This window comes from Odocoileus virginianus, chromosome 33 (assembly GCF_023699985.2).
Source record: "Odocoileus virginianus isolate 20LAN1187 ecotype Illinois chromosome 33, Ovbor_1.2, whole genome shotgun sequence".
NCBI classification, from domain to species: Eukaryota; Metazoa; Chordata; class Mammalia; order Artiodactyla; family Cervidae; genus Odocoileus; species Odocoileus virginianus.
The window spans coordinates 28,584,400-28,607,070 of NC_069706.1; the positions used below are offsets into that span (position 1 = coordinate 28,584,400).

At 47.2% G+C, this 22,671-nt stretch overlaps 1 protein-coding gene across 6 annotated transcripts in view; it reads right to left on the reverse strand.

Moving 5' to 3' along the window:
• The window catches only part of AUTS2 (activator of transcription and developmental regulator AUTS2), a 1,185,004-nt gene that overhangs the window by 17,903 nt on the left and 1,144,430 nt on the right, over positions 1–22,671 (reverse strand). For 3 of the 6 annotated variants that reach the window (XM_070461290.1, XM_070461288.1, XM_070461292.1), the window contains 6 exons: positions 9,447–9,915; positions 8,464–8,553; positions 7,955–8,208; positions 6,550–6,770; positions 4,772–4,816; positions 1,718–1,813 (listed from right to left, as the gene is read on the reverse strand). In XM_070461290.1, the coding sequence (XP_070317391.1) occupies positions 1,718–1,813; positions 4,772–4,816; positions 6,550–6,770; positions 7,955–8,208; positions 8,464–8,553; positions 9,447–9,915 (1,175 nt within the window). The remainder of the gene's footprint in view (positions 1–1,717; positions 1,814–4,771; positions 4,817–6,549; positions 6,771–7,954; positions 8,209–8,463; positions 8,554–9,446; positions 9,916–22,671) is intronic. The other 3 variants (XM_070461289.1, XM_070461291.1, XM_020869794.2) reach the window with 3 other exon arrangements.

The following is a 22,671-nucleotide window of genomic DNA, read 5'->3' on the forward strand; positions in this document are numbered from 1 at the left end:
GAATGGGAGAAAGAAAAGCAGTCAGCTGCTGCAGGGCTAACAATTAAGCTAGAGTTGTTAACAGCCTGATTTGCATACATATGAAGAACTCTGCTAATGAACTGCAATCTACATATTCAATCAGTAAGATGGCCTGGAAAGGCCTATTTCAACACCAGGAGAGACACTTTCTTGCCCAGATGTAGTTTTCTGTGTGATTGGATAATTGTGAGTGAGGGAAATCAAGTAATTTATAAAGTGACCTACCAGTCTGGTTGGGGATGCATGAGAGAGTTCCTGTAACCTGGTGGGGACCGACCAGGCTCTGAGAGGGTAGCCAAGAGCTGATGGGGGGAAGGAGTTTAAAAATCACCATCATTTGGTCCCGAGATGGGAGGTGCTGAGTATGGCCATCCGTAAGCCCCACCGAGGTCTGACCTGGCACAGGAGCTGCAGTTCTGTGTAGGTCCCTGGGATTTGGAAGGTGCAGCCATTCTCACCCCTAATGCTTTCTGATTTTTTTCTTTTCTAATTTTAGGGCAGCATGCCTTTGTTAGGGTAATATGAGCTCATCCTGGGAGAGACTGGCCCCAAATTTGTGTTTGATCTTTGAAACGAGATGGAAAGGAAACTGAAATCACACAGCAAAATTTCCTACTTTACAGTCTGAGAATGGCTACTAACTAAGAAATACCTTTCTGAAAATCAAGTAGGGGCTGTGACAGATGTAAAGTCACAAAAGAGGAGGAGTATTCTGAGAACTAGGCCTTCGTTTTGGCCTTCGGATATGGAGACGGAGAGGAGGGAGCATCACTGGCTAGGCAGAGAGGAGCTCTGTTGTTACGAAGGGTGGAAGTGAAAGTCCGAGTCGCTCAGTCCTGTCCAACTCTCTGGGACGATGTGGACTGCGGCCCGCCAGGCTCCTCTGTCCGTGGGATTCTCCAGGCAAGGCTACTGGAGTGGATTGCCAGGCCCTCCTCCAGGGGATCTTCCCGAGCCAGGGACGGAACGCAGGTCTCCCGCACTGCAGGCGGATTCTTGACCATCTGAGCCACCTAGGCAAGCCCCTCTAAAGGGCACAAGGTTCATTTATCTCACGCTAGGATGGCAGTCTTGACCTTGGGAAGCTGACCCTGGCAGCAGGGTTGGAAGCTTCAGAGAAGGCAGAAAGGGAGGAGAAAATAAGAAAGCACTAACCTCCACCTGGAGGTAGACTCTATCTGCAGACAGAGGGGACTGAGGAACGAAATGAAGGAGAATGAACACAGTGAAAAGGATACGATTTTAGTTTGGAACCTTTTCCCTCCCTGCTAGTCCAATCAATAAGGCTCAGCTTTGCATCTCTGCTAATCATGGACATCCCTCAAGGATAAATAACTTGATGCACATACATCTGACATTTCATGTATTTTCTAATCAGAAGCTTATGTCCACAGTTTTGGTGAAAAAACAAAAAATATATATCTAGTGTTTTTTTTTTTTTTTTTTCTTCTTACAGAGCACAAGAAATCCTAGCTCCATTGAGATGACATGGGTAGTACAGGTTAAAAATTGAATTCTGACTGAGGTTTATGACTAGATGGACTAGGAGAAAATATTCACACTCCAATCCCAGTGGTCCATTTGGATGGAAAAATTAGTCACTGGCAGGTAAGAGGATGGGAAGCTACCCACCCGCCTTAGCCCGAGGCTCCACTTACAAGTTCGAAGGTGTTGTTTTCACTGTGAGGTTTCTTACCTTCGGCTGAAAAGCTCCTTGCAGTGACCCAAAAGGGCCGGTGGGCGGAATCATAGGGGGGATGCCCGATACAGCAGGAGGATAAGAATGGAAGAGCTATGGCCAAAGATGGAGGGGGGGAGAGAAAAGATTTTAGTAGGAGGCAAATGATACATTCACATTCCCTTCCCACAGAAAGATGTCCACATTAGCTAGCCAAGTCATCTCAGTTTGATGCCATTAGTCATAAGAAGCCACAATGAAATGATCTCACAGATGTGCCATGAATACTTAACTTAAAAAGTTAAAAGTAGTTCAGAACCAATCAGCCAGCAAATGATGTCCCAGATGAGGCCATCATTAGAAAGGGAGTTTTTCTAATTATTAATTGTTAAATCGGATAGAAGTCCTAAATGGTTGGAGACTTTAATGCATATCAAAAACAGGAGGGGGTGCTGAGCCAAATAAGATGCCCAGAAAATTACAAGTTAATTAGAAAATAGGAAAAAGGGGAAAAAAAGGAAGACAAAAGGAAGCAAGTCTTTATGGATTCCAAGATTTTACACCATTAAAACTCAATTAGTACTTTTAGATTTTTAATAGTTTTGAGGAAATGGGAAAATATGCACAGTTCTTGCTTCATTAGGTTGTTCTGATAAGTGGCAGTTCCAAGGACAATTTAAATTATCTAAAACGATGACAAATATTTGTGGAAGGGGAAAATAAAATGACTCGAGTACACTTTCAATGGGGCCACACGTTTTCCTGTAAGATGAACGTAAAATCACTGGAGGCCATTCCAGATAAGCCCTGGACATGCCCAGTCTGCCCACTCAGTGGGGGGAGCAGGAGGATTCTGAATTTAAAGTATGGATTTTCTTGAATTAGTAGTTTATAGAGGACACAATGGAGGAAGGAAATACACAGAAGACAATGCAGACACATCTTTTCCTCCACCTAAAAATATATCGTTTCTGGAGAATCTATCACTCTGGTTCCATTTACTTTGAAAAACTCACCACAGAGATACATTTTAGTGATGTCCTGCCCTTATGGTTGCACAATATGTCAAAAATACGAGAATAATTCAAGCTTTCCCTAATGATGTGTTTATGTGAGCTATTTCTAGGTAACAGCTGAAATCCACTGGTAATTTCACAATCGGGTCTGTTTTCAAAGCACGTACTTTTTCCGTTGGTCTTAATTTCATTTTGCTCCCCTCAATGATGCAGCAAAGTTTTTCAGACTAATTGATATTGAACTAAATCCACTTAAACAGTGATTGCAAACCAAGTGCCCTCATTTAAAACTACTTTTAAGTCTAAAATTGCATTTTAGATACTTGAGTGTATTGTATCTTAACTCCCCTTTGTAACATCCTCATCTGCAGAGCAGGGGAGACTAAGTACTTCATATATTACCCACTGTAACTAATAATATGAAATAACTCTCTCCCGTACACTGTGTGCAGCGGAGTAATTAAATACATCACACTAAAACACTCAAATTTCTATTACTCTGCCTCCAAGTGGGTATTTTTCCTTTAATGTTTTCAATTTAAAAATTGGATGTTCTCACCATTTTCCTTTTCTGACCCTCTCTGAATAGAGCATTCCACCCCTCGAGTAAAAATCTGAAGTACTTGAGTAATAACACCGGAACGTTTCAAAAAACTCAGGCCTGCAGGTTTATCCTCCAGCTTACATCTAGGACTCTCTGTGGAATATGTTTATGCCGAGACACTGCATGGTGTCCGAGGAAGTAAACTGAGCTACCAGTAGAACAGCTAAACTTTTTCTGAAGATTTTGTTAGCCGCTCCTTAATTTAATTTAGCAAATACAGACAAAGGACAGAAATCTGGTTGTTATTATTAAGGGTGGTACCATTCATAAAATAGATGCAAAGAGAAAACCCGTGGCTCTACTGGATTTTGCATGTCCACTTACAAAAATGCTTTTATGTCATTAATTCTGAGCAGAGCAGTGTCTAACACTCAGGGAACCCAGGCACTTAGATAGATACTCTTTCCATAGAGACTCCCCTCGAGCCATTTCTGAATGTCTCTCCATAACCAGTTCTTAGCTGATTTCTAATACTGTCTAGCCTGGACTTCTCAGCTAATTCCTCAGTTTAGGACTAACACAGTGTCTAATGATCTAGTTGAAAGTATGAATGAATTCACAGGGTTGGCTGATCTATTAAGTGGTCCTCCATTTAAACCATAAGGTAACACTATCCAAAAATGAGAACAAAAATTGTTTACGATGGTGAACCGACATGGCTACGAGCAGTTATTAAACGTCTTTCTTTCCAGTTTCATTCAAAAAAATATATAAATAAACCATTGAGCAAAGAAACTTGCAAAACTTCAGGTAAAAATGATGCAGTATACACTCCATAATCAAAATATCATGGTAAGATATTCAAAGTTTCTGTTATAAAAGAAGCTCTCATAAGTAACTGAACATGTAACTTCAGTTGGCGCCAGTTTAGGTTCCAAAACGTTCTCTTAAAATCGCATGAAACAACTTTTATTAAAGAACAAAGAATGAGTTTAAAGAGAAGAAAAATCATGCATGTAAGACCTTCTTTCATTTAAATCATATTTTTAACGAGTTGGCACGGGCTCAGGAAAATAATGCCAGCCACGTGGAAGAGGGATCAACGGTCTAGAAGAAATGAAAATCTGCTTTTTGAAGTCATGAGTCAAAAAAACACGGTACTTTCTTTGGAAGACATAATTCAAGATGAACTCTGGGAACTCTGTGTTAATAACATCTCTACTGAGGACTGAAATCTGTGATTTCAGAAGCTCCTAAAACTCTAACACCTCCAACAAAGTGGATGCCCCACTTGGCAGGACTTTTAAGTCTGGCTCATGACCTTTTGATTCAGAAGATGATACTGCATCTTTACCAAAAGCAAACGTCACAAAAGCAAGCATCCAAAGTGACGAGGAGCAATGGGAGTTCTTGCAAAGATGGTTAAGGAAGGCTGCGAGTCATTGACTGATCGGTGGCGAGAGCATGGAAATGGAAAAGCGGTTACATTGAATGGGTAGCATGGTAACTCACACTGTGCCGGTAGAATGGGTCAACTTTTGTAGGGTATTTGTCAAACTGCAAAGGGATCAAAGCAAAAGCTAGTTACTTAGAGAAACTACATTTCTATTGACTGCTTCAGCGGAGGCGGCCCCAAGGAAGCCTCTCTGTTGTCAGGCAGGCATCAGATTCCGTGACCGCAGTGTATACGAAATCATTCAGAGTTCCTGAGTCTCTCTGACCAGAAATCAACAGGAATGGAAAGTCAAAGTGAAAACCCATTCAGAGCATTTCAGGTGTGACTACACTAGAGCGGCTTTCTTTCTAGACTTTATTTAGAGACGGGCAGGAACTAAGCATCTGAACTAGAGAGGAGGCAGTTGTTCAGATAAATCAGAGAGAAGTGAGCACTGGCTCTGATTTATCCAGAGAATTCCCTCTGTCTTCGTCTTTGCTTTGGCAGAATGGTATGTTCAGCTGTTTTTATGTTACCCCCTAGTGGGGGACAGGGCGGCCTGGTGTGCTGCAGTCCGCGGGTGTAAGATGTTGGACAGGACTTAGTAACTGAACAACAACAATGGTCTCCCCCACTGCCCCCTGCTGAGTACAGAGCAACTCGGGCTTGGCCTTCGAACATTTCTTTCAAGCAGGAAAGAGTATATACCATGATTTCTTCTAAATAATGTCCTCACCCTGTGCTGTAACTCCCATCAATTAGATTTAACTTGTTTGTGAAACGGCTCACTCAGAGTGGTATAAACTCCTTCCCCATATAAACAGGTCCTTAAAAATATAACTGTGGAAAAGTCGAGCTCATCCAAAAAAAACAGATGCAGGATTTATCCAAGGAAAAATTTTTGGTCCCAAGGCCTCACCGCTAACGTTCTCCTAAGTGAGGTTTATAAAATAAACTTTGAAATGTGTATTTTTAAAAAACTAAGTTGAACAAAATGGGGGAGAAGGGAGGGAAGAGAGGATGCAAAGTTCAGTGAATCACGAAATTCAAATCCTCACAATGCCTGTTCTCATTGCCTTCAATCAAGTATTTCCTGAAATATTAAAAAATAAATAAGTAAAATTCTAATCGTCAGTTTGGACACGCATCCATCTCAGACCAGTTAGCATCATAGTGTGGTGCTGTTCCTTACAGCTCCTAAGTTAAAAGTCAACCCTCACTGGCCCCCACTCCACCCCTGGCACGTTCGTCCCAAGCCACGGCCAAGACCACGTCGCTCCCCGCAGTGGTCCCTCTTACCACCGCGCTGTTTGGACCGCTTGCTGCAGGGCATAGCAGCAGACAGGGGGCGCTGTCTCACGAGATGCGAGAAATAGAACACTTCCGACAGAGCGGGTTTAGAAAACCATCCGAGAGAGGGGGTGGGGGAACCCAGGGCCGTCCAAGTCTCCCACCGGCCCTCTCCCTTCCAGACTTCCCAGGATTCTGTGAGCGTTTATCTGCCAGCGCAAAACACCGGCAGATACATTTTTAGATCTGGTGGTCATTCCCCAAGATGTCCCCCAAACCTAAAATCCCCCGTAAGAAGTTAACTACCGACACATTGGATGTGACCGCCTTGGGGAGCATCTGGAATACAACCCACCCCCAGCGCTAAGAATAACGGGTCAGAAAAGAGCTCCCACTTCAGGCCCCGCGTCAGTGCCACCTGGAGCCGGGCGCATCCCAGAGAGAGACGGCAAGGCCACGGGAGCCCCCCAGGCGGTCTGCTGCCCCCGGACGGCCCGCCAGCCCCCGGGGCTGCGGGCGGAGAGCGGCGCGCGCTGCCGGCCTGGCCCTCCTGCGCCGTACGCACCATGGGCGGGGCCGGCGTCGGCATGATGGCGGCGGGCGGCAGGGCGTGCGGGAAGGGCGTGAAGGTGTGCTGGTGCGTGTGCTGGTGCGTGTGCTGGTGCTGGTGCTGGTGCTGGTGGAACTCGGTCCGCAGGTAGGGCGGGGGGCCCAGGGAGGCCCCGCGGTCAGCACTCTGAGACGCCAAAAAACGCGTGTTCAGCTCCTGGCGCAAGATGTCTTGCTCTGGAAAAGAAGAAGAGGCAGACGTTGACGCCTTTTCCCGGGTGGTCACTTCCTCCAAGAGCAGGACATCCAAGGGGCTCACTACGGAGGGCTCCAGGCCGGGCCTTTGTGGAGAGGGGCCGCCAGCCAGCCAGAGGAGGCTAAGGCCCAGTCAACAGCCTAGCTCTGTTCTCTGTCCAGGCTTTCGGGGACGAGGGGTCCACCAGTGCCGTGCGCATACAGGGTCCAGGCTGAACGGCCAGAGGTCAAGTTTCAGCTCTTCTCGGGGCAGCTGAGTGACCCAGGGCATTGCCCATCACCATCTGTGTCTGTTTCCTCATCTGTCAAATGGGGAACAACACATTGCCTGTGCTGTGGGGGTTTGAGGGTTAAAGAAATGAACATTTTTAAGTGCTTCCTCATGCCCTCTTCCCAGGGTAAACCTCTGCTCTATAGCTCTCTGTACTGGTGGCAAAGCTTGGCCACAGTGGACCCGAAGTTGGGACACTTGGCTCAATTAATACAGGTGAGGAGCAAAGAACCCAATACCTAACCCTAAGTGTGTCTTTAAAAATCTGGGCTATGTTGCCTCAAAAAGTGCATTTTCCCCACCCAAGGTAGAAGGCCTCATTTAATCGCTAGTCGCTCAGTCGTATCTGACTGTGACCCCGCCAGGCTCCTCTGTCCAACGGATTCACCAGGCCAGAATACTGGAGTGAGCTGCACTGCCTTCTTCAGGGGATCTTCCTGACCCAGGGACTGAACTCGGGTCTCCCACATTGCAGGCAGAGTCTTTACCTGCCTAGCCATCAGGGCAGCCCTTTTTTGACTAAAACAAGTCCCTTAAGCCACGATGTGACTTAAGATCCTGGCCTGAAACAGACATGGGGTGTGGAGAGCTTCTGTCATGCCCATAGGGCCCAGACAACCTGTGCTTTACTGCCCAGCGGGCAGACCTGGTCAGAAAAGCCTCATGCCTACAAAGTTCTCTCTGGCAGAATCCCCTAGATCGTTACAGGTTGGGATGGGGGCTGCTGGTACATTTTCTGCAGACTCTCAGCCCACTGGGGACTGGAGGAAGAAGACAACTATAAAGTGGACCACGGGGAGTGGCTCAAACCTAATCACTGGGGACAAACAGGGGGCGGGGCCTCAGGAAGGGAGAGCGGGAGCACGGAGAAGCCAGGGCAGCTCCTCCCTCCTACCTGAGTAAGTGCTCCCGGCCGGGTGTCCGGGCACCTGCAGACTCCCAGATGTCAGAGGTGGAGGAGGAGGCAAAGCAGTGGGAGGGGCAAACATATTGGGGTGATGTGAGTGTGCGGGGGGCTGGAGGGTGGGCGTGAAGCTGTGCAGGGGGCTGTGGTTGGGCAGGGACAGGGGGAACGGGGAGGCCGAGGGGTGGTGGGAGATGTGAGGGGGGGCGGGCTGAGTCTTCGCTGGAGTGCTGCTTCTGCTACTGCTGTTGGAACACCAAAAAATAAAAAAGAAGAAGGAAAAAAGGGGGTCAGTAACCAACTTTCTTAAAAACAAAACAGAGCCATTTAACACGTCTCCTCTCGCTCCTTCGTCTTCGCAGGTCCCCGCCCTGCGCACACAGCGCCTCTGCTGAAATCGCAGCTCCTCTGAACCGGCCCCACAGCTGTGGACACAGTGAACAGCAGCTCCTGCTCCCAGCTGCCCCCCATCGCCCTGTCCAGAGAGCTGCCCTTCATACCCTGTGCCAGCCACTCTTCCTACAGGGGCCACGTCAATGGAAACGAGCAAGGTGGTGACCTGGGCTCGCCAGGTCTGTCTGCTCCATCTTCTGTGAAGAAGCACAGGGAAGGGGGAAGCAGGGAGCCCGGGCGCCCCATCTCCTCCACGGACTGGAGGCCACGAAAGATGGGCCCGGCCCGCGGAGGCGCTTCCTTCTGTCACAGACAGGAAAGAGCAGGGCCCTCAGCCCCAGGCACCAGGCTGACACATGGAAAATGCTCCCCCAGCCGTGAGTGCGCGCTGAGCACAGCCCGGGGAGACGCGGCCGTGGGCCCCACCGCGCCCTGCACCTGGCCTCCAGCTCCCTTCCCTTCCTCCTGTGCTGCCGGTCAACCTTCCCTCTATGATCTGGCAAAAGCAAGACACAAGAGGCCTGGCTCCCCATGGAGGAACGCCTCTCCTTTCCTAAACCCTGCATCTTTCTCCTGTGTATCTGTGACCCACCTGGCGGAAGTCACCACGGAAACTCCTCCAACCAGACCAGTCCTTGGTGTCCAGGCTCCCGCCCACCAGGAGGTGCGGAGAGATGTTGAGAGGGAGGCAAACGGCTTCCCTTCTAAGACTCCCTTAATGTTCTGGGCATCTCCCCTGGTTTCCCTTTCCTGCCTCCAACCCGGGAGCCAGTGGAAGGTCCCAGGCCCAGCGCCCTGGACTCTCCCTTGAACCTTCTCCCCGCTGTAGTCACCCTCAGGAGCCTCCGCAGATAGTTGAGGTCTCCACCATGTGCTTACCACCCAACCGATCCTCAACCCAGTCCCACCCCATCTCCTCCCCAGAGACCGTCTCCCTGCGCCTCGGACCCCTTCCCTGTCTTCCGTGCCTGCCTGGCGGAGAACACGGTGACAGAGATTCCAACGGGAACCCCGGTCCCCATGGGAGCCCCCGCGCCCACTGCCACCTGCCCGTCCCACCGAAGATGACCGACGCCGGGGGGTGGCTCACCTGAGGCTGTTGAGGCTCAGGCTGCTGCTGTTGTAGGCGGACAGAGGCTGGGGGAGGCTCTGGGCGGAGGGGTGGGCCTGCGCGGGCGGGAGGGCCTGGGGCGGCAGCGGCCCCGGGGACTGTGGCCGGGCTGGCCGGGGCGCCTGCGGCGGCGCGGGCTGCAGCGAGGCCTCCGGGGGCGCGGGCAGCGGCTGCGCGCCGGGGCGTGGGGGCGGCGGCGGGGGCTCGGCGCGCGGCCCCGACGCGGGGTCCGGAGACGGTGCTCGGGGCTGGGGCTCCGCCTGGGGCTGGGGCGGCGGCGGCGGGACCTGAGGGCGCGCGTCCTTCAGCACCACGGGCTCGAACAGGGGCTCTTTGCCGCAGTCCTGGCTCTTCTCCTGGCTCCGCTCTAGACCCGATACCTTGGGGACAATGGGCCCCGCATCGTGGCCGTCGTAGTGGGGTAGCGCGCCGACGCCGAGCTCCGGATCTGTGCGGGGGAGCGGAGAGAAGAGCGAGGCAGACGGTGAGTGAGCGAAGCTGATCCCGGGCTGGGTCACCTGTGCCCAACGACACGATAGGTCAGGTCCTAGAAAGGTCCACCAGCCAGATAAGGCTGCCTTCCAGAAAGTGGTTGAGGCCATCAGAGTCTACAAATAAATGTTTCCCTTAATCTTGACAAAGCAAGATTATGCAGTGAAATTCACAAACAGTAGATAACAAATCGATTCACCCCTTTTAAAACAAATACAGTTCTTTAAACAAAATTATTCATTTATTTGGCTGTGCTGGGTCCTAGTTGCCGCCCCTGCAATCTTTACTTGTGGTATGTGGGATCTAGTTCCCTGACCAGGGATCGAATCTGGGCCCCCTGCATAGGGAGCTCAGACTCTTAGCCACTGGGCCACCAGGAAGTCCCCAAACACAGTTCTTGACTATACAAAGGAGAAGTGTTTTCAGTAGGACATGAGGCAAATATTATTTAGCCCCACAAACGTTTCTTCTCTGCCTTGCCTCCTCCCCCCTTTGCATTCTGACTGATGAAGCACGCCTGACATTTGGAGACATTTCTGCTGAGCAACAGCTAAATGTCTGGTCAAAGGTCAGGCCTCCTACGGCTCACTAAGGATTCAACCGTTTGAGATCGAAGGAGCAAACATGAATACAGACCAACTGACTGTCAACTACACAGGCTTGAGTTTTTAAAGAATTCCCTCTTGACCACAGGGGGGGTCCTTAGCCAGGTGAATCTGGACCTTGAGACCAAGCAGGATGGGAAATGTAAGTAAAATTCTACAGTAACTAATGATACCTAGATAACAGATGCTCCTGTATGAATTTAAATGATGTACTTCCCTCCAAAGGTCAAAAGACCCATGCCACATCTAGTATATGGGTACCCTGATGACCCCATAAGTTAAACTCCATACAATTCTCTAACAGAATAATGAGAGACAAATATGGTATTGCATATAAAGAGGTGGTTCTATGGTAAAGAATCCGCCTGCCAATGCAGGAAGTGCAGATTGGATCCCTGGGTTGGGAAGATCCCCTGGAGGAGGGCATGGTAACCCACTCCAGTATTCTTGCCTAGAAAATCCCATGGCTAGAGGAGCCTGGCGGGCTGCAGTCCACAGGGTTGCAGACAGTTGACCATGACCGATCATGCACATCTTTGAGGGGGTGGGGGGGAGGCAGGGATTATCTTGCCCACATTTTTGCACTTAAAAAAAAAAAAAATCCATCCTTTTCTATTATTACAAAGCTTAAAAACAGGAAGAGAATAGATCATGACATTCTCTAAAATGGTGTATTTCAGGTACTCCTAAATGAATTACTTTGGGCATGACCTTCCTCTTCACATCTTCATGTTATTAAGTGTGAAAAATACATGGTATTCTCACTGGTCCTATTAATGTCTGTTGATGTCCTATTGGGTGTATACACTTGTCATGTTTTCTTCCCTGAAATTTGCATCAAAGCAATCCATTATTTTCAGTGTTCTTTTGGTAAAACAGATGAAATCTGTAACATGCACAAAAGCAGAAACAAATGGTGGGTTTATAAACAAACCACATGGTTAGCTATTATGAACTCAGCTATCCTTCAGTCCTGCAGACCAGTGTGGAACAATTGCACTAACAGGATGCCAAGAAAGAGACCCCTCTTCACGTAATTCAGGCACGAAAGGATAAAGGTTTGGATGGATCTGGTGAAAAGGAACTCTAGACTTCTGACATCCTACGCACACCCATTTTTTTCCAGTGCTGTCTTCAGAACTTTCCTAGGCAGATCTTTGCTTATGAAAAGCTGATGTGTTATGAATTTCCAGAACCTGAGGGCTGAGAGAGAACAGGAAGTTCCTGATGTGGACACAGAGCCCCTTCAGCCATAAGAACTCCCACATCACAGAGGAAGACCCTTCATCGGCAGACACCCAGATCTGAGGATGGTGGTGCTGCTGCTTTTTCACTGCTTTTTTTTTTTTTAATCACTTTCACCAGATTTTCCATAGGAAGCAATTATACAAGTTCACTAAAAACCACAGGCTTCACAGGCTGCAGGCTGCTTAGTCAGGCCTGGGGCAGAAAGCACTAACACCCAGGAAATCCTAAGAGGATGAAATAAGAGAACCTCCTCCATGAGGTCCTACGTGCATAAGCAGGGACTCTTCCTGTTCTGACAGCCGAGGACTGTGATGCTTTTGTGACAAATACGGCAAACATACAAAATGGAATATACCCCATCTTTTTGCACTGCTTTGTTCTCTCTGGACAAGGATGTTGCTGTTGTTTAGTTACTAAGTCATGTCTGACTCTTTGTGACCCCATGGACTGTAGCCTGCCAGGTTCCTCTGTCCGTGGGATTTCCCAGGCAAGGATACTGGAGTGGGTCGCCATTTCCTTCTCCAGGGGATCTTCCCGAGCCAGGAATCGAACCCGGGTCTCCTGCATTGCAGGCAGACTCTACCACTGAGCCACCTGGGAAGCCTTCCAGGACGAGGATAGTGACAAATAAATACGTAAGTATTTTCCATCTTGTTAGGTTACATTCAAATTCATGACCTCCCTCCAAAAATCAAGGTCTAAAGTTTCTCTCAGACATAAAAGAAAATTTCCTTCCCAAGGGACACCACCTCAGTTTACTTAGGCCAGTAAGGAAGTACAACAGAAACACACAGATAAGCATTTTATTCCATCTAGCTTGACTATATTTATCTCTTGTTCTTTAATCGATGAGCCTCTAGAATTTGGACAACACAGCTGAGTCTGCAGCAGGCACCCTGCAGGCTTTGGCTCAGTTCCCAAGGCCCCATAAAGGCAAACCAAGGCGGTTCTTACCTCTACTGTCCCACTGTCTGAGGACCAACCCAAACCCAGCTGGCGTCAGGAGTGGTGCCGAGACTGGCATCGCTGCCATCCGTGATGTTCAACGAGGTACACAGGCAAGACCAAAATCTTTCTAGCAAACTCTACACATTTGTAGGGAACCATCTGTGAGGAATGACTTAGGGAATCAAGAGGCACAGAATTTTGGAAGAAGACCAGAATCTGGGAGACCATCCCAGCACTTCTCAAACTTTAATGTGCATATGAATCCCCTGGAAATCGGACTCAAGTGCAGGTTCAATAGCTTGTGTGTGTGTGGGGGGGGGGCAGGGGGGGGGAGGGGGGGGGGCGGGGAGGGCGTGCAGCAGGATGAGTGGGGCTCCAGAGTCCACCTTTCTGAGAATTTCCCAGGTGATGCTGACACCTGGGCTGTTCTGTGAGTAGTAGGGGTGTTATCTAACCCTCTGACTAGATGGGGGATAAGCCTGGAGAAGTTAAGGAAGTTGCTTGTTGTTTAATAAACCAGAGGGCAGAGTTCTAGTCCCAACTCTGCCACCACCAAGTGCTTCTTCTCTGATTTACACAATGTTGCCTTCTAAGAAGCAAAATACCCTGAAACAAAGCAGGTAATGATGAATCCAGGATTCGGTTACAATGTTTTAAGTACAGCCAGATAGTGAAAAGGGTTAGGAAAGCTAGAGAGGATTGCTGGAAGACGGCCCTTCGGCTCAATCTGAAAGCTGTCATCAATCCATCAGTGAGGGTGCTGCAGCCTATGAGCAAGGCAGCAACAGGCTGGAAGGCTGGTGAGAACTATGGGGCTGAAAGTTTTACGACCCCCATTTACATGGATCCGGGAGGCACGGATTAGGCATCATGCATTTTTGTGGCTAATCGGTAATGCATTTCCTCTTCCTTTCAATTATTCAATAAATGCATCTTCCCAGTTAAGCTCTTTCATCCTGACAGTCCATTTATCTTACTGAGCTTTTCCAAAACTGGCAAGAACACATAAAAAAAGAAAAAGGTTTTTTTTGGGGGGTGGGGGGGTGGGGGAGGGATATTGCTCAGTGTGCTCTGAATTTACCAAAGGATGAAATGTGCTGAGGCTGAAGGAAATGAGAACGTGTGCAAATTGACTAGTCTTATTTAGAAGTCTTATTCCATTTGGGAGGTTTTAAAATTTCTCTTTGTGTTTGTAAAAATAACATTATGCTTACAATAAAGGATATGCAAATTTGAATTACACTGTACAGTTAAAAGGCTGAATGTACTGCGTGTAAATTATATCTCAACAAACTTGACTCAAGCACAATACATTTATTTTTTTTAATTTGAGGGTAGAGTAGGAAAAATGTGCTTGAGCTGGCTACAACTTGGATACAAATTCTCTGGGGAAAATGGGCTTGCTTTTAGTTTACTGCTGCTGCCAAGTCACTTCAGTCATGTCGGACTCTCTGCGACCCTATAGACGGCAGCCCACCAGGCTCCCCGGTCCCTGGGATTCTCCAGGCAAGAACACTGGAGTGGGTTGCCATTTCCTTCTCCAATGCATGAAAGTGAAAAGTGAAAGTGAAGTCGCTCAGTTGTGTCCAACTCTTCGTGACCCCATGGACTGCAGCCTACCAGGCTCCTCCATCCATGGGATTTTCCAGGCAAGAGTACTGGAGTGGGGTGCCATTGCTTTAGTTTACTAGTTTAATATAAACCCTGTCACCTTTGTGGAGGGTGATGTGGCAACATTTACCCAAAAGACTAAGGAGTTCCTTTGACCTGGCAAATAACAATTTGGTCTACAGACACAGTGAAACAGTATCAGGATGTGAATCACATGTTTGGAAACAACTCAAAGGTAATCATTAGGGTTACATATAAATTTGATACATCTATACAGTGGAACCGACTGCAACTGCAGAAATAAATGAGGAGCTACATATGTACAATGTAGAGCATACCCTAGCTTTTATGAAAAATGAAGAAAAATAATATATATTCATTATTATTTTCTATCTAAAGAAGCTCTGGAAGAATACCCAAGAAACCTATAGCCTTGGATTACCTGCTTAGGGTGAAGGAAATGGCACCCCACTCCAGTATTCTTGCCTGGAATCCCATGGACAGAGGAGCCTGGGAGGGGGGCTGCAGTCCATGGGGTTGGCAAAGAGCTGGACACGACTGAAGCGACTTAGCATGCACGCACACCTGCTTAGGGTCTTGGGGGGAGTAAGAACTGGGGAGACAGGGAATCGGGGGAGGGAGAGATATTTGACTGGCTATATACATGCATATTTAAATTTTTGAATCATGTGATCATATAACCTATTAATTTTAAAATTGGTCTTATGTTTAAAAACAGTCTGAGCAAAGGAAAGAAAGCAAAGCAAATAAAATTGGGGATTTGAAGAGTGGTATGACGAATAGGCATGGAGGGTATCTTTTATATAAAATAAGAAAATACAGTGCATAATTTATACTAATAATTTTAAAATGGATTTTATGAAAAATATAAATTACAAAAATTGACTTAAAAGCAACCCAGTCATAAAAGTCAACTGAAAAACGACTCCATATCAACACCACTTCAACCGAAAAAAAGGTACCAGGTTATGTTATAGACAATGTGGACTAAACCTGTAAGAAGCAAATGATCACGGATGTTTAAACTGAAAATCAATAGCAGACCTACAACCAAAGGAAGGGGCAAAACTGTTATTTACAAAAAATATAATGATCGAGTTGGGAAACAGCCAGCCAGCCAGCCAAAAAAAAAAAACAAAACAAGAATTAATAAGGGAGCTCAGTAAGGTATCTGAACAAAGAAAAACCACAAACATCTGTCACTTTTCTACACAGCAGCAATAGTGATGAGAAAATAGAATTCCTGTGACAGTCACAAAAACCATGGGACTTCCCAAATGATCTGGTTGTTAGGAATCAGCCTTGCAATACCAGGAATGCTGGTTCGATCCCGGGGTGGGGAGCTAAGATCACCCATACCCCGGAGCAACTAAGCCCACGCTCTGTGCGTGTCACAACCAGAGTCCAGGCACCACACTGAAAGGTCCCACATGATGCGCCTAAGACCTGACACAGCCAGATACATAACCTAATGAGTGAATGTTATCTAAAAAATAACAAAAATCATACGGCACTTGGGAACAAACCTGACAAGGAAATTAGAAGGCCTCTCAACTTTCAGAAACATGTACCTGCCAAATGCTTTGAGAATCTGTGTTCAAGGGTGTTTTATGATGCAGAAAATAATAAATAAATAAGTGGGGGTGGAGCGGGGGAGAGAGAGAGAGAGAGAGAGGTTAAAGGGTAAGCCACGCAAGAGGCAAGTCTTCCAAGAGACCACCCCTTGAGGGGTTTTCCAAGTTCGCTGGAGTGTATGTGTCTGTCACAGTGACTGGAGGGAATCAGTGACTCTCAGAGATGAGGCGTTTCATGGTATGAAGGTAAACCCCACGCAGTATCCTGGCTCACTTTCTAAAGTCCCACTGAACATCTGTGCAGCTGAAAAACATAGAGCCTGTCTTTACAAAGAAAAGACAAAATAATTTTTTGCATTGTTTTAATACACACTGGGGTTTTCAAGGAACACAACTATTGAATGCTGTTCCGTCGGCTGTGTTAGGTCTTGTGGTGGAGTTTTTCTCACTTGGGAAGATCGTGATGTCAATGGTGAGGCTGCTCCTGCTGTGGGAATTACTACGATAGTTGTATCTGTATGTATAGATTCAGCCTCTGACCTTTCGTTGCTTTCTAATGTAAACACGCATGTATGTACTTAAAACACCCTATGTTACTATAAGTTACTTCCTATTTGTTTCTCCTTTACATTTCGTTAAAGGCTTTATATACATTTTAAAATTATGTGAATAGATAAGCCAAACATAGTGTATAGATAAACCAAATATTTTGCTCCAGAAATTAAACAATGAGAGTGTGCTATAAAATATTTCTTATACAAAGAAGGCACTGGGTGCGGGTGAGGATGAGATTTGATGTATTATGTCCCTGTGATGGACTGCTGTTTCCAGAATTCTAATAACTTACTGTAAATATGTAGCAACTACCTGAAAGGGCTGTTGTGGAAGCTAGAAAGTCATGTTATGCACTTTTCACAATGTATTGAACAAAATAAGTGATCAATGTTCCCAAAACTACTATAGAAAAAGATTTAATTTCATGGAAACTATTTCAAGACAAAATTAAATAAAATAAAGGAAACTATTATCCCTATTATCTGCATAAATCCATACATATACACACCAAAAGAGATTGGAAAGATACGCATTAAGATGACTCTTGAGAGCCCCTTGGGCTGCAAGGAGATCAAACTAGTCAATCCTAAAGGAAACCAGCCCTGAGTATCCACTGGAAGAACTGATGCTGAAGCTAGCTGAAGCTTCAATACTTCGGCCACCTGATGCAAAGACCTGACTCATTGGAAAAGACTCGGATGCTGGGAAAGAATGAAGGCAAAAGGAGGAGACAGTGGCAGAGCAAGAGATGGTTGGACAGCATCACTGACTCCATGGACATGAATGTGAGCAAACTTTGGGATATAGTGAAGGGCAGGGAAGCCTGGCATGCTGTATACAGTCCATGGGGTCGCAAAGAGCCAAACACCACTTACTGACTGAACAACAACAAATTCCATCAACTAGAAATAACCATTGACTCAAACTTTTAAATTTGTGCTGTTATTAACTTTCCAAGTTTTCTATAGAGAATATGTATTATTATCGTAGGAGAAAAGTAAAGGGTTATATTTTAAAAAGAGTTCTTCATAGACAAATATACCTCCACTATCTAAAGAAATCAACCAGGAAAGTAACTGTTTAAATCTTTTTAAACTACCCCACCTACAGGATGGAGGTTTAAAAAAGCTCTCCACCCAGAGGACAGATGGTGTTTTTCTATCAGAAATGAGGATCATATATGAAGGGCATTAGCCTTACATCAACTTCTCAGTGTTTCTAATTGGTTCTAACTGGTGTATCTGAAGAGAAAGGAAATGGTGAACCCTGATGATGGAGGAGGAAGAGGGGGGAAGGGGAAACAGGGGGAGGAAGAGGAGAAAAACTCTCCCAAGACACATTTCTGTGCTTCTGGTCTTTACACTGGATTGCGGTTGCTGTTTAGTTGCTAAGTCGTGTCTGACACTCTTGCAGCCCCATGGACGGCTGCCTGCCAGGCTCCTCTGTCCATGGGATTTCCCCGGCGAGAATACTGGAGTGGGTAAACATTTCCTTCTCCAGGGGATCTCCCGGACCCAGGGACTGGACCTGGGTCTCCTGCACTGGCAGGTAGGTTCTTTGCCACTGGGAAGTCCTTACACTGTATTAGAAAGCCCTAATTTACCCACTACAAGGTCATTATTGTAGCAAATATGAATGAGCCTTAAAGGCCTCATGAAAATCTTATGGCCGACAATGCGACGATGGTCGCTAGGCAGTGCACCCACCCATCCATCCATCTGTATCTTTCTGAATGTTTGATCGCTATCATCTAGGACTGGACATGGTCTACTGTTAAATTATTCTATTCTACCTTCTAGTTAGCTTTTCTACTTACTTGTCCACATGAAAGAGCCACAGAAACCTTACCACATAGAAAGAAGATGGTAGCCAAATAAGAAAAGGAACCCAGACTTTAAAAAGTGGGAACATCAATAAATGTGGAAATGTCCAACCCAAACAGCCCAGAAACACAGGCAAGCATCAGATTTTTGTAAATCTACATGCAATTATTTCAAGCTGCCAGCAATATTCATTCTTTAAACACATCTTCTGTTGTCTACCCTGCGACCTCAGACAAAATCTCCTTTTTAGCAAAGACTGCATGTTTTGTGTAAGGCTTCCCAGGTGGTGCTGCATGTTTTGTATAAGGCTTCCCAGGTGGTGCTAGTGGTAAAGAACCTGCCTGCCAATGAAGGAGACATAAGAGATGCAGGTTTGATCCCTGGGTTGGGAAGATCCCCTGGAGGAGGATGTGACAACTCACTGCAGTATTCTTGCCTGGTGAATTCCAGGGACAGAAGAGGCTGGCGGGCTACAGTTCATAGGGTCACACAGAGTCGGACATGACAGAAGAGACTTAGCAAGTACGTGTGCATGATTTGTACATATTTATTGAAACAAAAATGACTGCTGAGTTCATTTACCAATACTCTGAACTCTCCCTTTGTTTTAGGTATCATCTGTATTTTATTTTTAATTTTTGACTGCACCCCACAAGCATGTGGGACCTTACTTCCCTGACCAGGGATCGAACCCACGCCCCCTGCATTGGAAGGCGGGGCCTAAACCACTAGACCTCAGGGGAACTCCCAGTACCATCTCTAAAACTGTACACACCAATGGTGTTTGACTGAAAACAATCTCCCTTCTCTAACACACACTTCTGTTCATTTTCCTCCTCTCCCTCTTTTTGTCAAAGGATTAAGCAGAGACCAGTTTGTTCCATTAGCAGATTCAACTACTTGAACGAATGGAGGGATGACATTCAGTCTTGCAGCTCCTTCCTTCTCGGTCACTGAAACTGTACAAATAAATTGAGGAAAGCCCAGTGTTTGTTCAAGGCAAATTAATTTTCAAACACTGTAAGAGTGGGTGATCAGGGGAATGATGGGTGCTTGGCAGGGCTCAAAGAGATTCCATTTTGTGCTTGTCATTTTGTGTAAACATTAATTACCATCTGGGAGGCGGAGCTCTGGGCTCAAGTCTGGATCGCAAAGCTCGGAGGGCCTCCAGGGCTCCGGGTAAAAAGAGAATCCTAAGTACGAAAGAATAGCCACTGCATCTGCCAAAACACCAGCAGGCCCGGGGGAAGCTGTGTGGAGCCCAGAAGATTAGAGGCTGCTGGTCTGACAGAGGCTAGTTTGGATAGCATCGAGTTTACCAGATTAACCTGGGACAGGGGTTAATCTGACAGGGGTTAAAGAACAGTCAACAGGGTGCAGTTGAGTGTACTTAGTCTCGATTCAAGTTTATTCCCCATAAACCCCACCCCCAAAAGCATCCCTCTGTAAGAGGATGCCCATGTTCCTCATGCTTTATGACCCAAAACTTTGCCTTCAAGGGGAGAACCAACCTTGGCTGTTGGATAAGAGCCCAACAGAATGGCTTCCGCCTGCAGCATGAGACAGCCTCATGCAAACATTTCATGGGCCTGCAAACATTGCTTGTCTCTTAAAGCCTCTGGCAAATGAGAGCAGGGAAGGGTCATACTGATGAAGGACCAAAATCCGGAGGAGAGAAAGAGGCTGTGATCTACTGGGGGTGGAGGTGGGGGCACTAAAAAGCCTTTTTAAAAACCTAGGCATGTCAAGGTCATGTGTAATTAATTCTCCTTGTGTTTTTGCTCCATAAAAGGAAATATGAATTAGCGTCACCTCAGATACCCAGCCTGGTGCTAGATGCTGAGGATACAAAGATGAGTAAGGACAGCCCTGGGCACCCCTGGTGGTCTAGTAGTAAAGACTCTGCCTGCCAGTCCAGAGGACACTGGTTCAATCCCTAGTCCAGGAAGATTCCACATGTTGAGGGGCAACTAAGCCCATGTGTCACAACTACTGAGCTTGCACTCTAGAGCCACGGAGCTGCAGCTATGGAAGCCGGCATGCCTAGAGCCTGCACTCCATGACAAGAGAAGCCGCTGCAATGAGAAGCCTGCGCAACACAACTGGATTGTAGCCCCCACTCAGCAAAACCAGAGCAAGCCCGAGCAGCAGTGAAGACCCAGCACAGCCAAGTATAAAAACAAACAAACCAACTGTAAAAGAAAGTTATAATAAAAAAGAAACAGCCCTGCCTTCCAGGAGCTGGCCAGCGAGGGTGTAGATCACAGAGGGGAAACACATGAAACCAGCGGTCAGGGAACCTGTGGCCTTCAACTACAGTGTCTGCTATCTGCAAGGTTCAGAGAGAAGCTTAGATAACCAGTGCTGATGAGGATAGCTACTATGTTTTATTTATTTGAGTTATCCATGGGGCTTCCCTGGTGGCTCAGATGGTAAAGAATCCACCTGCAATGTGCAAGACCTGGATTTGATCCCTGAGTTGGGAAGATGCCCTGGAGGAGGGCATGGCAACCCACTCCAGTATTCTTGCCTGGAGAATCCCCTTTGGACAGAGGAGCCTGGCAGGCTACAGTCCGTGGGGTCGCAAAGAGCTGGACATGAGTGAGCGACTAAGCATAGCACAGCGCACGGTCACGCATTTTATCTAACATTTCCTGCTGCACTAGCTCCAATGTTCAGTCTTAGACCCAAATCAACAGAATTGTGTTCTGGGCTGTGTGGAGACCTGACAAGGTATGAAGGGCGAGGTCTCCAATCACTTCCCAGGACACTGCAAAGACTCCAAAAAACAGGTTCTGAGAAAGCTCAGGCTTTTGTGCTTTGGCCCCAATGACACACTCCCACTGTTTTGGCTTGCATCCTCCTATCAACTCCAGGATTCACCAGCAGGCCTTTCCTGAAGAGACCACCTCCTGCTTGGTCTCCCTCGCCAGTACCTCTCTGCCTTGGTGAACCTCCACCTGCTGGCGTTAGGTCTCAGCTTCCAGGCCAGTCCTTGTCGGTCTCGTCTGGCTGTGGACCGAGTGCCCACATGACACTGCATTCTGCATGTGCTCACCCCAAGCCCAGGTCACACTCAACACTTGACATGATGCTCCTGTGTCTCTATCAGTTCAGGGGTCCCCACAAGGAAAGGTGCTGGAAGGACTTCCAGCCATACGTGGATGTATTCGTGCAGCCCGGCACGTATACTCTGAGCGAGGAGAAATCTAAGGACGAGGCCAACGCCGCAGTCAAACCTGAAGGACACGTTCCTCAGACTGGAAGACAACAAGGAGAGAGGCCCCTGGTTTATTTTGGAAATTTGCCAAGAGGTGGGACTCAGCCAGTGACAGTGAATTATACCTTTAGATGTTTGGTTAAAAAAAAAAAGTCTTCTAGTATCTAATCATCCTGCCTTTCACATTAAGAACTATCAAGTGAGGATATGGGGGAGAAGAAAAGAATGTCATCCTTCTAAAGGCAGCCCTCCCTCCAGGATTTCTGTTACTAAGTACAGGCGAGGACTCAAAAGCTGTCAAGCTCAGAAAGGCTCAGAGATCTGTTTGGAGACCTGCTGCTTTTCCCGTGTACTGCTGTCCACGGGTCGCTTCAAGCATCATCAGCTCGGAGTTTCATGTCCGTAGCCAGGCGGGGCAGTGACCGTGAGGGTCATCTGCCCCTGGTCCCCTTGAAGCAATCATTTCTTTGCTGTCACGTATCCTTGCCACCTTCTCTCTTAACAGAATAAGTGACTTTTCTTGGATCTGTGTATGTCTGTTGTTGCATCAACATGACTCGGAGGTTTTGGGGGCCCCTGGGATGAGGCACCTGGCTAGCAGTGTTCACACTTTGAAAGCTCAGCGCGCCTGTTAAAGTTGGCAAGTGACTGGCTCTATGTTAAACCCTATTTTCAACACTCTGTACTTCACCTGAGATTGTTTTCTCAAGGACAAAGGTGAAAGCCGCCAGCACCAAAGACCTGCTGAAATACGATCAGTCACCCTACCCTCCGGCTTTGTTCACTCGGACTGTGTGTCATCTGATTTCGGGCACAGGTCAGACAATCCCTGAAACCCGTCTAGTAAAGAGGCTGGGTGGGGACGTGATGGCAGGCAGAAGTTTCCATCTAGCTTATCCCAGGCCTTTCCTTGGCTCCCAGACCCCAACAGAAAACCTCCCCACCACCAAGCTTCTTCCTAACCCTTGGCGCACAGGGCTGTGGTGTGGTGTGACAGCTAAGCTGGCCCTGAGTTCCGGTCAACATCAGGTAACGTTTCACTGCTGCAGAGCCTGCGAGAGCACGCACCGCATCCCTCTGAAGGAGAGAGCCACTTGCGTTGTGCGA